This window comes from Geospiza fortis, unplaced genomic scaffold (genome assembly GCF_000277835.1).
Source record: "Geospiza fortis unplaced genomic scaffold, GeoFor_1.0 scaffold17, whole genome shotgun sequence".
NCBI classification, from domain to species: domain Eukaryota; kingdom Metazoa; phylum Chordata; class Aves; order Passeriformes; family Thraupidae; genus Geospiza; species Geospiza fortis.
In genome coordinates this window covers 164,391-180,463 of record NW_005054438.1, presented here as the reverse complement: position 1 = coordinate 180,463, position 16,073 = coordinate 164,391, and the positions used below count along the sequence as shown (strand labels likewise).

Genomic DNA, 16,073 nt, shown 5'->3' with positions numbered 1-16,073 from the left:
ATTATTATTACAGATTTGTCTGCAAAACTGGGATTTTCCTTTCCTTCAGTGGGGCGGATTGGAGCTGGTGAGGGGTTTGCTGCTTTCAGCCAAGTAGACAGGAGTTTATGATTAATATGTTTTGCTGAATGCTACCAGAAATAAGTGAAAGAGGCTTCTTGAAGCCTCTACCAGGAGTCATGCAATACCTGGCTTATGGATTCCTGATGTTTCCTATCTTTGGGAAGCATTTAAGAACTTTGTGCTGCTGAAAGGGAGTTGTAATAATTGTGTTCCAGCTCGAGTAGCTTTTCTAGTGCTTGCAGGATTAACTTGCAGGGGTGGGAGGAGCTGCTGCCTCTCAGCTGTGATTCTGTTTGTCCCCTTTTGCCTCATTGAAGGTTACACACAAACCCCATTTTGTGAAAGGTTTCTCTGCTGGTGGTTCACAGATTTGGCAGCAGTGCTTTTCTCTTCTGAAAGCAGAAATGAGAGTCGGGGTTTGAGAAGCCCGTTTTGTTTTTTACCCTTTGGTTTGTGGCTGCAAGAGACACTTTTTTAGGGGAATAAAAATCCAGCAGAGGGCACTTGGTGAACAACGTTCTGTGCAGGGTTCCACTTAGCCAGGGACGATATTCCAGCTGTGTGACAGCTGGAACGTGGGACAGTTCTGTAGGGCAGGTTTTTTGGACATTTTGGATCCATATGGAGAATAAAAAAAATATTTCTTCCTCCTAACTTCACAATAATAGATAGAACATCCAATTCCATTGCAATGAATGCATTTGTCCTGTGTTGTTAAGATTAATTTCTTCAGCACAGTTATTTATCCCCCTGAAAATATAGTAGCAAATAAAAATCAGTTAAGCTCTAGCCTCTTCCTGTGATATAGATATCTTGGGAAAAAAATGAAGAGAAGTGTAGTATAAAGTCATAAAGGTACACAGTGAGGTTTGGAGATTTTTTATAGGGATGGGTTTTTTTGTTTTCTTTTGTTTTCTTGTTCAGGTTTTATTTAAACGCTAGTGGTGTTATGGCCAACGTGACTGAAAATGAAGGTTTATCAGGAAGGACTTTTTATCAGGCCTAGAGATATCCCTGGAAGGAAACACACTGTTTCTTGAAGTGTCTGTGGCTTTGCAAGCCAGCAGTACTTTTTATATGTGAATATGCACTTATAATTTTTTTTTCAGAGTGGGAACTTAGATAATCCTCCACCTGCAAATAATTAAGAGTTGAGTCTTTTGTTTGACCTGATTTTGAGTCTTTTGAGTCTTTTGTTTGACCTGATTTTCTTCCTGTGGCTTGAGGGGAAGCTTCCTTATTGACTGGGTGAGCCTTGGCCCTCAGGAGAATTAGGGAGCTGATATTTTCTCCAGAGTGATTCCAGTGGTGGCCAACATCTCTGCAGAAAGAGAGAGAGAGGGGAAGGGGCTAAACTGGGACTATTCCAAAAGCTGAAACAGAAGTTGCAGTGAGGATTGCAGCACCAATAGCCACGCGATTTCCTGCTGCATATTTAAAAATAATCACCCTCCTTGCTTGTTTTCAGTATTTTTCAGTACTCTGCTCAACTTCTGGGTGTCATGCTATGGAATGAATGCCCTCAGGCTTAGCTGAATTAATGGTGAAAATTCCAGTCTAGTGGAAGGTGTCCCTGACTATGGCAGGGGGTTGGAAATGGATGATTTTTAAGGCCCCTTCCAACGCAAAACATTATAAGACTTTATGATTCTGCATCAAATGTGTCCCCATTAATTTCTTGCTGATGTTCTCTATGGGCCATTTCTCCCACATCACATGAAACTAAAGGGAGCTGACAGAGGAAAGCATTAACCAGTTAATCTGGCCTTGCTATAAACTTAGAAAAACATGATAAAACTAACTCCTGGTTGTCTCTTACCAGTGTCACTGCCAAATATTGAAAAAAAGATTAATTGGCTTTTACAGCCATTCTTTGGCAATAATAATGTCCAAAGACCTCTTAAAATTTTCTTTAATGTAACATATTGTCAGCCATATGCTCCTGCCATATGGAATATGTAGGTGTGGGCCACCAAGGTGTAGTGCAAGTGAGAGAAGTGGAGATTGCCCCTTAAATGTGTGAATTGGTTTTGTGCTCCTTAATTTTCAAAGCGATCCCTCTCATTCCCAATGAAGCTCTGGAAGACACAAGAACTGTGTGCTCCTCACATTCTGCACAGTGAGGGAACTTGCAGGACAGACAGCTCCTGTGCCATCACCCACAAAGAAAGGACAACTCAAGGTCAGCTGGTCACTCAAACCTTCACTTGCAGGAAATTGGAATGGTGGTTGTAGATAAGCACTGGGAATGGCATGAAGTACAGCTCTGGGAAAATATAATAAACAGGGACGATTAAACATCCCAAGTGCTGCTGCAAATCTTGAGTCATAAGAAAGGAGAGTTGTAAACAACATTTAGAGGTCACCCAGGATCTTCTGTAGTCACACAGCTCGCACTTGTCAGTGGAGGTGCTCACACAGCACAGAGCAGCACACAGCAATAATTAAATTTAAAAACAGATGGAGGATACAACAAAGAAATAAATGTCATTTTCTCAACAATAGCACAGTATGTGGACTCAATTATAAAAAGTTTGTGCCACGTGAAGCATTTAAAAAAACATGGAAGCATCAGAATCTTACTCATATCATGACTTTACAAATCAGTTTTAATGGGCTTGATTTACAGATGATAATCTATTAACACCAATTATTTTCAGTAACTTTTCAGAGCAGCCATAAAAATTGAGTTCTACAATATTTTTGGGTAAAGTTGGTAGAAATTAAATAGTATATAATCCAGCTCATATATTTATACTGGGCCTATTACTAACACCTCTTAGTTCCATATGCATTACAATGGATGTATCTGTGTTCTTGTGCAGTTCTTACAAGGGTTTTATTTTCAAAATATACTCTGAGAATGAATACACTAGTCCATTTACATGATTGGACTTCTAATATTTTTTCAGTTTATGACCAAGAAATTATGATGCTGATAGAATAAATGCCCAATACTGTGTAAAGCAGTAGCTAGGAAGTTTCTCCTGCTTTTGGCACAAAACAAAACCAAAACAAAGTGAGGAATCTTGACTCGGGTTTCTGATCTGTCAACAATGGCAGCTGGAAAAAATTGCACTGCTTCAGCTTTCTCCCCCTAAACCAGGGTTGACTCTTTTCCATCACTGCACAGGTGTTGGGGAGCTCCCTGAATTTATAGAAATACTTTGAGCTGCCTGCATCAAAAAGGCTTTTTCTGGCTGGTCACTGGGAAAATGAGATTTCTGCATTAGTGTCTTCTGTGCTTTAAGCAATTGGGAACTTTGCCTCCCTTCTGCGCCATAAAGGGATTCCTGTAAAAGACTCTGGTTTGGGGCTGAAACTGCAGGGTTGCTTTAGCCATGCAGGTGTTACTGAAATGGATTTTCTTGTGTTTTAGTTTTCTTCTCCTTTGTTGGAGGGTACTGTGAAAAAAAGGCATCACAAGTCCTCGTTTTATTCCAGCAATAAAGGTGCATCTGGGCTGGAGCACAAGAAGGACCCTATGCTACCACTCTGGATTCCTTAAATGCAATTTTAAGACTATTTGCATATTTGCTTTTGCAATTTACAGAACCTATTTACATAACAGTTTACATTACAAAACCTATTAATATTACATCTTCAGTGACCTATCAGTACCTGATAGGTCCTTGCAGCTCAGTTCTTGCTGCTGCCCTTGCACCACTCCTGCCCTGGCTTGGTCTCTCTTTCTCATCTCTGGCCAAGAAGCCCACAATTTCAGCAGGCAATTTTGGCAGGCAAAAAAGATTGCCTTCAGTAAGTGTAATAATTTGGAAAATGCCATGGACCTCCTTCTCCTCTCCCCCCTCATCTTCATTTGTTTGCTCCAGATCCTCATTCTTAAAATTCTTGCTATTAAGGAAACAGGAACTGCTTGGCCTGTGTTCTTATGCCATACCCTGAGAGTATCTTGTGTGGTGATACATTTCTGATAGTCCTTTCTTCTCAAAGGGTGAGATAGAAAAAGAATTTAGAAAAAAAGAAGAGAAAAAGTAATTAAAAACTAAGTGTGGGAATATTTTTGTTCTTGTTGGGGTTTTTTTGTTTGTTTGTTTTTTGCCGTTTCAACTTTCTTTTGTGACTTTTGTCAAATACTCAAAAAGTATGGAAACACCTTTTTAATTCCATGTAAAAGTGGAGAAAAATGCTGTGCTTAGTATAGGCTAAACCAGCATTCACACAGTGCCTGTTGATCTAGAGGGGATGAAAGGCAGAGCTGTGTGACTGATGTGGGGAGGGGAAAGGGAGGAATTGGGGGAGAGGAAGAGGTTTTAGATGTCTTATGTACAGTGTAACTGGAAGGCACCTGGGATGAGATATAAACCCAAAATCTCGCCATAGTTTAGAAGAGAAAGGCTAAGAGAAGAGGTTTGAGGAAAATGCTAAAGGGAAAGGAGAACAGAAGGGAAAGGAGGGAAGGATATTGTTAAAGGAAGAAGACGCCCAAGTTCCAAAAGAAATTCATCTGCATTGGCTCAAAAAAAAATTAATCTCCAAAAAAAAAATCCATCTGCATTGGCTAAAAGATGTGACCTTGTCTTTTTGGATGTGGCCATCAGTGCTATGATTAAGGAATTTTATAATTCCAGTCTGGATTGTTGCTACATACAGCACTATGTGGGAATGCAATTAGCACAGCTCGAGCAAATTATTCCAGGATGTGCTGTTTCGACATCCCTTTGCCTTGTGACACCCTTTGCAAAGAGGAAAGTTTGCTTCTAAACTGCACTGGCTCCTGGTTTGTTTTCAAGTGTGACACAAAACATGGAGTTTAGTTTATAAATTACATATGGTTTGAAGTCCTTGCTCCTAACAGAGTGTTTTTTTCTTCTGGCAGCCCTCTTGACAGAGGCACTGCTGGAAAGGGAATTTGTCTCTAGTCCTTCTCTGTCTGGACACGTGTCCTCACACACAGCTGGCACCAAAATGTTGAGATTGTCTAACTGAACTGCCACCCCTGGGTAGATCTAAAAGATATGTAGATGTGGCTCTGAGGGATCTGGTTTAATGGTGGACTTGGCAGTGCTGAGTTAATTGTTGGACTCAATGATCTTATCCAGCCTCAGCTATTCTGGGATTCTACAATTCCTGAGAAATGCCGGGCTGCTTAAGTGGCTATCAGATTTTTAGAGGACATGGAGTCCTTGAGATGAGGCAAGCAGTCCAGACTTTTAGGGACAACAAAACCACACAGATGTTACCTTTTAAACCTTCTAATTGGAGAGGAGCCTCATTGCTCTCATCAGGGTTTTTGATTTTAGTTCAGGTTTTTATTTGTAATCAAATTATGTCTTGAAAAATACACAAACTCTGAGACAAACGTGTGGAGGATGGGACACAAAAAGACAGTCACGGTATGTACAATTATTACAATCAAATCTCTCTGTGCGGTTGGACCCCAGCTGTTCCCCTGAGCTGCTCTGTACTCAGGGCAGCCAAATATCAGCTGAGCTTCACTGCAGCACCAGCACAGGCCATGTGTGGGGTTTTGTTCCTCTTCCCCACCACGGGGAAAGAGCCTTTAGTTAAGAAATTCAAAGGTAACTCCACGTCCATTTTCAGCTCTGATTTATTCTGCCCCTTCCTTGCAAAAACAATCTTGTCTCTCCATTAGAAAAAAGTAGGTGCAACTGTTCCAAGCCAGAGTGACTTTTTGTGCATCCTTGTGAATCATTCCCCCTGCCCGAGGGCTCAGCGTGTTCAGTCTCTGCTGGTTCAGTCTCAGCTCTGGATGCTTTTTGGTTGTGAAACAGGGTAGTTGCAGTTCTGACCTGAAAAAAACTTCTGCCCTTCCTTGACATTGTATGCAGGATCCTTTGGACCCAAGTTTTACATAGGACACCTCTGCTACCTGAATTGATTGTTTCTAGAGATAAACCCATTTAGTTGGCACAGGTATCGGTTACAAGTATTCTGATGAGTTTTAAAATATTTTTTCCCCTCCAAAGGTACTGTTTTTAAAGAAGTAACATTGTCACAGTAATGATTTCTCATTGCACAGTTCCAGCTTAAGAATCCAGCTTTGCCATATTTCATGACAGAAAAAGATAATACTGAATTCAGCCTTCTGAATTTTTTGGCACATTTAGCTGTGGATAGTAATACATCACTTCCTTCCTCTATATGGATATTTTATGAACTTCTACCTCCTATCTCAGTCTGCTTCACCCTTCTGCTGAAGAAATTCTACATTTCTTGCGGAAAAAAAAGGGTTCTTACTCATAGCCCATGACGCTTAGGAGTGAAAACAGAAGCTGAAGTTCCACATAATCAAGTTTCACAAGTTTTCCATCCTCACATTTCAGACAATGGGAGTGTTTTCCTACTTCCAGTTTTTGTCTGACACAGAGAGTAGTTACTCCCACTCCTTTCAGTTGTCTTGAAGGACAGCAGATGAAAGGCAAAACATCTCACTGGGATCAACTGAAATCTGATCCTGGAGTTTTGTGAGCCTTTTCTCCTGTCATTAAAGCACACCCACACAATCCAAAATAAATTGTATACCCTGGCAGCACTAAAACTGGACTCCAAGAAACAAATGCAAAAGCAGACTTGCCACTTCAGAGCTTTGCTGCCCTTGGTTTTGTGGAACACCAGAATGTGGGACGTAAACACCTAATAATGCTTGGTCTGTTCTCAGCTCTTGGAGCAGGTGTCACACTGACCCCACAGACCTGTCCTGCCCAGAAAGGTCCTCTGGTGAGGAGAACTTCCTAAAGACAAGGGGATTCCCCTGTTACAAGTGCCAAAGCCCCAGGGGGACCAGGAGGAGGAAAGAGAGGGGAAGCACAGCCAGACTCGGCACAGCCACGGGGCTTCCGGACGGAATCTGATTCTGCTCTGAAAATTGGAAAAGAGAAAGTCAGCATAAGTGATGGCTTGACAAAAAAAATATATTATAAGTTGGCATGACACATTTTACATGAATGGATGGATGGAGGATTGTTTTTAAAACAATGCTTTTTGCCTCATTTTCATAATTTTTTTTGTCTCTGTACGGAGTCCAGACAAAAAGGTCTCAAGGTACTGGGACAAATAAATTTTTCTTTTTCACAGAAAAGGTCCAGAAACTCGGGAACAATGATTGCAGCTTTTCTGGATGACTGAGAATCTTTGTTTAAAATCCTGACAGAAAAGCAACAACCAGCCAGGTGTTTACTGGGAGCTGTCCCTGCCCATGGCAGGGGGGTGGGAACTGTGGGATCTCTGAGATGCCTGCCAGCCCAAGCCACTCTATGATTTTAGGATGAAAATACATTTTCATTCTTCCTACTCAGGGCCTGAGGGAGATGTTTTGATTAAGAGTCCATAAATAATGGTAATAAATATTAAAAAATCTAGGTCACACACACTTTAGGTGGTAGCAGCACTGTGGGCCACTCTTGGTACAAAACCCACAACGTGGACAAAAGGCACAAATTACCCTTGGCACAGGTGGTACCTTCAACCTGTGCTGGATGTAGTACACAATTAAAAAGAGATTTTCAACCCCTGACTTAAAAATAAGAGAATTTTTTCCTGTAAGTGTTCCAAGTCCTTCTCTGTGAAGAACAGGCTGTATATTGGTTTTTATATACTGAGGGCTGTTCCTATTGCTGGGATCAGCTGTCAGTATCTCACTGGAGTTAATTTATCTCTAGCCAGGGTGCTTCCCCCCTGTTCCTGGAAGGAGTTTGGGATATTAATGTGCAGAAAGCAATTAAACATCAGGTAATCCTCAGTAATGCTTTGAAATAAATGTAAGGTTATAACAAGCCTCCTGGCCTTTTGTGTCTTCTCCCAGCCCAGGCCCTTTCATTTTCCCAGAAAAAGTGTTAAACTAGTAGTTGGGAAAAATAACCCATGCAGCAAACAAACAGATATGTAGCCATAGTGAAACAGATGAAAATTGTTTCTGCTTGACGTAAAAATAGTATTTGTTGATCTGGTTGACTGTGAAATGTGAGAACTGTTTCTGTATATAATGCCTTTGTTCCCAGAAAGTAGTTTTTTAATTTTCCTAAGTCTCTTCTGAAATAACAGCTAATATAAAACAGATTGCCTTTCTCTCTTGCTTAAGAAATTGCTGAAAAGATATAAAAAATGGGGGAGCTGTGGCTGATGATTTTCTTTAAAAGAAGTTGACAACAGGAAATATATTTTCCCTTTTTGCAAAAAATTACACTTAAAAAGTTAGGCTTTTGTTCTTTCCTCATCCCCAAGTCCCTCAAAATCCTGCAGTACAAGAACCACCAGGTGTCAAAGGTGTGTGTTTCAGTTTGTACTCCAAAAGCGAAACACTCCCCTTTTGTTTCAATGATTTGTTTTCTTCCTCAATGAAAATGCCTTTTAATTACTAGAAATAGTTTATATTCAGGGGTAGTTGTCAGGAAGGTTTTGGCTGAGCCAAACAACTATCTCATTTAAATACAACCCACTTACACTTGGTTTTGAGAATCTTCCACTGCTTCTGCATTAAGAAGTTTGACCCTCAATAATTTCTGATTTCTTGTGGAAGGTAACAGCTGGAGATATTCTAATTCCTGTTCTATTTGCTTTTATAAGGTAATGGGAAAGCACATTATACCATCTTGAATTTAACTTCATGTTTTTTAAAGACCTTCAGGCCAGCTAGACTACCTAGCTTATGTCTAAAAATGAATATTTCCTGTATTTTTTCAAGTTGTTTTTTGCTTGTCAGGCACAAGAACTGTTTGGGTTGGGTTTTTTTTCTTCTGTGTGATCATGAGATAAAACACTGGAACATTTCTCTTTCTTAGTTTCTATTTGAGTTTATGGCAGCCTTATCTGTCTATAATGTCATAGTGTGCCTGAACTTATCACATTAAATGTAATATAATAATTACTATGTAAAGGATCATATCTTCCAGCCCCACTGAGTCAAATAAAAACTGCTGCTGCTGATTTTATATGACAAAGTGTTATAGGTTTAATGCCAATTTAAGATTTTGTAGCACTAATAAGAATCATTCGACTTGCAAGGAAGAGTTTTAGGGAAGAAGTCACTGACAATGGTATCTAGAACACTCCAGAAGTGTTTACAAATGACCTTTGTGGAGTTACTTCTCTGTAGTGAATAAAGCTAGATAATAACATCTGCACTATATTGCAATATTGCCTTTGGATGAAATCTACCTTAATTTCCCCGAAGAGCTTATGTGGAGTCATGTGTTTGTTTTTAATATTTATTACCAAAAGGTAATAAATATTTTTTTTTGTTTTTAATATTTATTACCAAAAGGACCCCCCAGATCTCTTGACCTGGTACCTGGTAGTGTAACTTTAGAACTACCTGAGAGGAAGCGGTAGGTAGGTGAGGTTGGTCTCTTCTGCCATATCTCAAATGAAAGGATGAGAGGAAACGGCTTTAAATTGTGTCAGGGGACATTCAGATGAGATATTAGAAAAAAAAATTCACAGAGAGAGTGGTTAGAGGCATTGGAATACGTTGCCCAGGGAGGGGGTGCAATCCCTGTCTCTGGAACTGCTCAAGAGGCCCCTGGATGTGGCACCTGGTTTGGGGTGGATGATGGTGGGGCTGGATGACCTTGCAGGTGTCTCATAGCCTGGATGACCCTGTGGTTTATTCACAGCAAGGTAATTTACAAAGGCCTTAACTCCCAGAATGGAGTGGCTTCTGTGTCCCTTGCTTTTTAGTGGTTTTTGTGATGCCCATATGGGTGAGTGTCTTTATGGACTCGAGACTCCTTCTCCCTGAAGCCCAGGTCTGTCTCAGTGCTGGAGATGTTTTTCCCTGTCTGGGACAGCTTAGGGAGGGAGAGCAAGCACCCCAAGTTTATTGGACTTTCTCTATGCAGCACATTTCACCAATCTTGCCAATACAAAATAAAGCACAGGATAATCACCCAGACACTTGCAAGTTAAGGAGTGTTGCCTTACCAGAAGGGGAAGGTGGCTCCTCAATCCTAGGTGCAGCTGGGAAAAAACCCCACAATAATCAAGATTAATTGTTTGAACCTAGAACTTTTTTTCTGATAATTGATCTAAGGGTTAATGTTATTTTTCCCCACATTTGTCAAACAAACTGGAAGTTTAAGAATGATCACAGAATAATATCAAAGACACCTTACTGCTCCCAAAATTTAGATGATTGAAACATTTTGATTCTGCATTTTCAAAACATCTTTTTTTTTTTCATTTTGAAAACTGTAAAACATTTCACTTCAAAAGTTTTTGAACAGATGTTATTTCACTTTACATTTTGAAAACATTTTTCTCTCGAGAATTATGTGCATTAAAAGAAAGATATTAAAAGGTTTATATTATTTGAAAACATTTTTTTTTCTATTTTAAGAATAAGTAAATCTATATGGTTGAACATAATGAAAGTTTCCAGCTGATTTATTCAAGCAAGACACCTTAAAAATGTATGATTTGTTTTGATGTGTATTCCTTATTTTTTTTAATTTTCTTTTTCAGTTGATCGGCTGGTCAAACTCAATGCCTCATCCTTCTGGTCACTATGCTTGTAGGTAGCTCAAACAGATTTGGCATTATTCAAACATGTGTTATGGTCTCACTCATTTTCCTAAGGTGGACAAATAACAATTCTTGTTGCATCTGTCCAGCCATGCCACCAGACCCACATCTTCCAGCTGCAAGGGAAAAGGAAAGCAGCAACTGGCTGTCATTCCTCTGAAAGGGTCTGTGACCTGCACCTTGGATCCAATTGCCAGGGTTAAACTTCTGCTTCACAGACCCATGTGCAAACAGTGAAATTAACTCTCCTGCTCCTCAGGGCCAAAGTGGATCAAGGACAGTACAAACCCATAAATAACCAGATGCTTAAATTTGGGAACATTATTACTTAATGTCTCCTCAAAGGGAGGATGAAGAGGCAAGTGCCTTGCCTTTAGGAGTCCTGAAGTGCTGAAGCTTAACAAACAGCATTTATCTTTTCTTTCTCACGTATTCTTCCAACAAAAGGAAGGAACAGAATGAAACTGAGTGAAAAATAGCTTTAAAAATTGAAGTAATCCCTCTCAATGGCTGCATATGGCTTATCAACAAGAAATGGTGCCCTCAACTCACTCCTCTGTACTAAAAAAAATGTATCTTACCTGATACATTGAGTTTAATTGTAGATTTCTTTGTTTGGTGGCTCTCAGTCTGTCTGTAGATGCAGGAATATTCAGCATCATCCCCTAATTGGACATTGGAGATCTTTAAGGAAAAGTTGCCATGCTTCATCTGGTCCAGAAAAAGACTGGTTCTGTCATGGAACTTTTCATCCTGGCCCTCCAGTGAATCCTGCCCATTCTGAAAGAAGTGCACCAGCTGCTTGGTGCCAATCTGCCAGTAGAGCATTGACTTGGAAAGGGCCAGCTCTCCAGGAGGGGTGGTGGTGCAAGGCAGAACCACAGTTTCTCCAACAAATGCATGGCACGTGGTGTCCAGCTGACCTGGAACAAAGCCCAGACAGTTGCATCAGCATGCAGCAGAGACAGGGGCACCACGTTTCCTATAACTTGGCTTCACCACGTCATTATTGCCACTCTCCCTCCCAGATTCTCCTGTTTCCAGCCAGGAGGGCCATGTGTGCTCAGAGCCCAGCCAGCTGTGCAGCAGTGTGGAAACCCAGGGCACCAGGAATATTTCTGTGTCTGCTCTGGGGTGCCCTGACCCCCAGGGCAGCACTGACTTTGACCCTCATTCATGGAGAAAGTTTCCCAGACTTCAAGATAGACTGGAATCCACAAAAGTGTGAAATAGATGATAGAGAGCAGTGTAGGTGTATCACTGGGTGAGAAATTGAGGTTTTGGGGTTTTTAGTGTGTTGTGGATGGAAGCAAGATGGAGGGCACAGGGTGTTGTCCTGGGTTTCTTCTTCATGCTTCTTCTCCCTTCTTCCCCATGGGTTTGGGTGGCATTTTGTAATTGGGCAGAAAAGTCCCCATTGCAGCTCTTTGGGATCAGTTATTGGGTTAAAGGGGAAAATAATCCAGGTGTCACTTCTTAATTGGATAGTTTAGTCTTAAAAGACCTTGTACCTTGTTGGCCACTTTGTGCCTTCTAGCTGCAGAATTCACAGCAGTGAGACTGTTTTACTGATAAGAAATAATAAACACCTGAGTCTGAACATGAAACACCATCTCAAGTGCCTTCAATGCAGACCCAGAGAAACCCACAACTGGAACCCTCACACAGCAGGACAGATGTTGATATGTGCAAGTTGCCTCCACTTTGGAAGTGTGGCTTTTGCTTGAGCTTGTTTCCCCTTAGCTGGTGATTTTTCTCCCAGCTTTTGGCAATCTCAGTCTTTGGGGTTAGGTGTCTGATTTGACTTTAATTGATAGGTCAGGTCACAAGAGGAAAAGGGGATGCAGGGATGTGGGGGAGGGCAGATGTGATGAAACAAGGTCTAGTTTTGTAGGAAGTCTGGCTGAAAAAAAGGAGAAGTGTGAAAACAGTGCTAGACCAGGAGAAAAATCCTGGATGAGTTTGGTCTCCCACAACTCCCATTATTTGGCTACCAGATCACAATTCCCAAATTCTAAGCAAACTCCCATTATTTGGCTACCAGATCACAATTCCCAACTTCTAAGCCATGTGCTGGGGCCTCCCATCCCCCTTCCCCTGCAAAATCTTGCAGAGGGTCTGACAGAAAAGAGCTTTTTTCTGCAGGTCTGGCTTGGTGCACTCTTGCTGATCCCTGTCTGGTGGTCTCACACTCTTTGGTGTTAATTTCCAGCAGCCAGAAAGAAGAGTCTGTCATTCCCACTTCAGATAAATGGTTTTTCCAAGACCTTGGGGAGACTTGGTGGATGTCCCTGACATCAGGCAGAGGTGTTACCAACCTTCCCAACCAATTCTAGCACATGCAAGAGCCAGGATGAAGGTATCCTGCAGGTGGGCAAACAGGGGCACAGGCAGGGCAGGCAGACAGCTGTACCCCACTGACACACACTGTTCATTTAATAACTTTGGTGCCACTTATTTCTATAAATCCTTCCAAGTGAGCTGAAAGCATACTAAAACTTGCAAAAATTGGTGAGTCTGCCACTTTCAGGTAGGACAATTCCTATCAGATTGTAGTGCCACATTTTCTAGGGTAGACTGGGTAATAAAGAAGGTTTTTATGTATTTATAAAGCATGAACAGTTGGTATTTCCAGCACAGAATGTGGGCTGAAATTTGCACTCTGACCAAACTTGTTGCATAAAATAATATTAAAAATTAAATGCAGATTAATTAATTTTGATGAAAAGTTTATTCCCAGCATGGAGCAGAACAAAAGCAGTGTGAGTCTGTGACTGCACCAAAAAGAAAAGCTAAAATTCACTGTGAAACAACTCAATCTGCTTCCATGGCCAAAGTTTTGTGAAGCATAAGGGGCAAGTAATTGGACTCAATATTGAAATAAATATTCTTGGTTGCAGTGGGGTCACCCCTGTGTTCCTGGCTTGCATCAGCTCTCTGCATATGTCAGGCTAAAGACCAAAGAGAGTCCCAGTTTCCCCTTGAAGGCAGTGACATCAGCCATGGCTCAGCTTGTCACCTGCTCAGGCCTCTGTTTCCATATCAATCAGCCTTTTTTGGTGTCACACTGTGTTTATCCGGGCATGAAAGCAGAAGGAAAAGCACAATCCAGACAGCTGAAACTGGGAGCCAAGTAAATGTCTTCAGTAATAACTCTATCACCACACATCTGCTTTTCTTTGGTATGCAGAGTTTACAGCTGAAAATCCCAGCCCAGTTTGCCCAACAATGTCAGCTTTTAGCTGACAAAAACACACATCCCAAGACTTTTTTCTGGTTAGTGGTGGAAGGAGAATCCCCTTGTTGTGCAGAGAGCTGAGCCATCTGGTCGTTATGCTTTGGCCATGACAAAAAATTCTTCACAGGGTGATTAGACCTGAGAACAGGCTGCCCAGGGAGGTGCTGGAATCACCACCCCTGGAGGTATTTAAGGAAAGAATGGACGTGGCACTCAGTGCCATGATCGGGTTGACAAGGTGGTGTTTGGTCACAGGTTGGGCTTGATGATCTCAGAGGTCTTTTCCAACCTAACTGATTCTGTGATTCTGCAATTTTCAGAATGCATCAGTTGCTGGCCAGGATTTGCTTCTCAAAGGGCACTTGAACTACAACAGAGCTCAGCCTCCCCTGTCCTGTGCCCTTCCTGCCCCAGCATGTGTCACCCTGCAATCAGTGACACACCCAGGCAGGGCCATCAGCTGTCCCCAGCACATCCCAAGGGGCCACTGCTGGATGAAGGAGGGGATGGAGCAGCCTGAACCCCCTCCCTGAGCTGTTGGGGCCTGGGAAAATGTTGGTGGATGCTGTGAATTTAAAACTTTCTGTGCTGAAAGGCACAGACCCTCAAGAGAACACTGCATTTGACCTGAGGCCATGGAAATAATAATTCCAAAATGGAATTATAATACTGGGATAATGGGTGTGGAGTTTGAATAGAAGTGTGCAATATCACAGAGTGGAAAACTTAAGAGTTTAAGGGTTTAGAATATAGTAATATATCTTGTGGTGTTTACTGGGGTCCCCAGGACAAGGTGAGAGATGAGAAATCTGACTCCATGTTCTCAGAAGGCTGATATTTATACTATATTCTATTCTATTCTATTCTATTCTATTCTATTCTATTCTATTCTATTCTATTCTATTGAAAGGATACATCAGAAGACTTAACAAGAATGAATAATATTCATAACTGACTCTGCAGAGTCCGACACAGCTGATGGTGATTGCTCATTAAGTTAAAACAATTCACAGGAAACCAATCAAACATTCACCTGTTGGTAAACAATGTCCAGGCCACATTCCAAAGCAGCAAACACAGGAGAAGCAATCAGATAATTATTATTTACATTTTTCTCTGAGGCTTCTCAGCTTTGCAGGAGAAGAAGTCCTGGCAAAGGGATTTTTCAGAAAATATGACAGTGACAGTATAGAAAGCTAAGTTGGAGGTTTTAGGGCAGAGGCTGGTCCTTCTTCTTCACCTTCTGCACGGGTTTGGGTGGTATTTTGTAATTGGACGGAAAAGTCTGCATTGTGGGACATGAGTGATTAGGTATGGGGTTAAAAGGAAAAATATTTTAGGTGTAATTTCTTAATGGGACAGTTTTTCCTTAAAAGACCTTGTAGAGAGATAGATATGGGGCCATTTAGTAGCTTGTTAGTAGGATGCCGTAGAACTTGTAAGACTGTAATATAGATAAGAAATAATAAACATTTGAGCCAGAGCACGAAATACCATCTCTAGCACTGTCATCCTGATCCTGACAGGGAAAGGCCGTGCTCAGCAGTGTCCCCAGGGCAGGGCCATGTGTGAAAGCAGATTGTGGTTCTGGCTGCCCCTGCCCATGGCCAGGAAACCACAGGGGGAAAGGAGAGTGCCTGAGGCTGCTGCAGGGGGTTGAAGGCAGGGGAAGAAAGGGAAGAAAGGAGCCTCCAGAGGAGGAGGGAGAGAGACTTTCCTGGTGGGAAAGGTCCTTCTGCAGGGTGCTGTGGGAGAGAGAGTGCTTGCAATGCGTGGTGTTGCACTTGGATGAAGGGAAGATGATGAACAGAGCTTGTAGCTCCATTCAGAAAAATGAACAATAAGGATTTTCCTAATGAGGAAAGGAGGGAGGAAGTGTGTGGGTCGCACCTCCTGGCTGTGGACAGCTGTACGTTTGATACTGGTTTTGGAAGTGCGCCTGTTTCCTCTTGATTCTTTTTCTGAAGGCGGAGGACAGCAGTATTTAAACGTATCTGAGCTGAGCCATACCCATTCCCTCTCCTCCATGACATGGTGTAACACTCGTGAGGACCCTAAAAACACCCACAGGGTTCAGCCCACCCTTCCTCCCTGCTTCCAGCTGCTAAAATCAGGGCAGAAGGAGGCAGACAAGGAGGCACTGCTGAAGCTGGCTGGGATGAGAGCAGGTGACTGAAATCTGCTGTGAGGAGTTATTTAATCAGCCCACAGCTGCAAGAGGTCTTTTGTAGATGGGGAGAACAGACTTTTTGGGGGCAAGTCAAGTATG

General features: G+C 41.8%; 1 protein-coding gene across 1 annotated transcript in view; it reads right to left on the bottom strand.

Moving 5' to 3' along the window:
• Positions 1–4,810: 4,810 nt before the first annotated feature.
• Positions 4,811–16,073, bottom strand: part of LOC115948593 (V-set domain containing T-cell activation inhibitor 1-like) — a 33,771-nt gene continuing 22,508 nt past the window's right edge. Inside the window, exons 5-7 of the mRNA XM_031062136.1 lie at positions 11,148–11,489; positions 9,967–10,002; positions 4,811–6,906 (exon numbers count right to left, since the gene is read on the bottom strand). Coding sequence (XP_030917996.1) covers positions 6,803–6,906; positions 9,967–10,002; positions 11,148–11,489 — 482 coding nt within the window. The 3' untranslated portion in view covers positions 4,811–6,802. The remainder of the gene's footprint in view (positions 6,907–9,966; positions 10,003–11,147; positions 11,490–16,073) is intronic.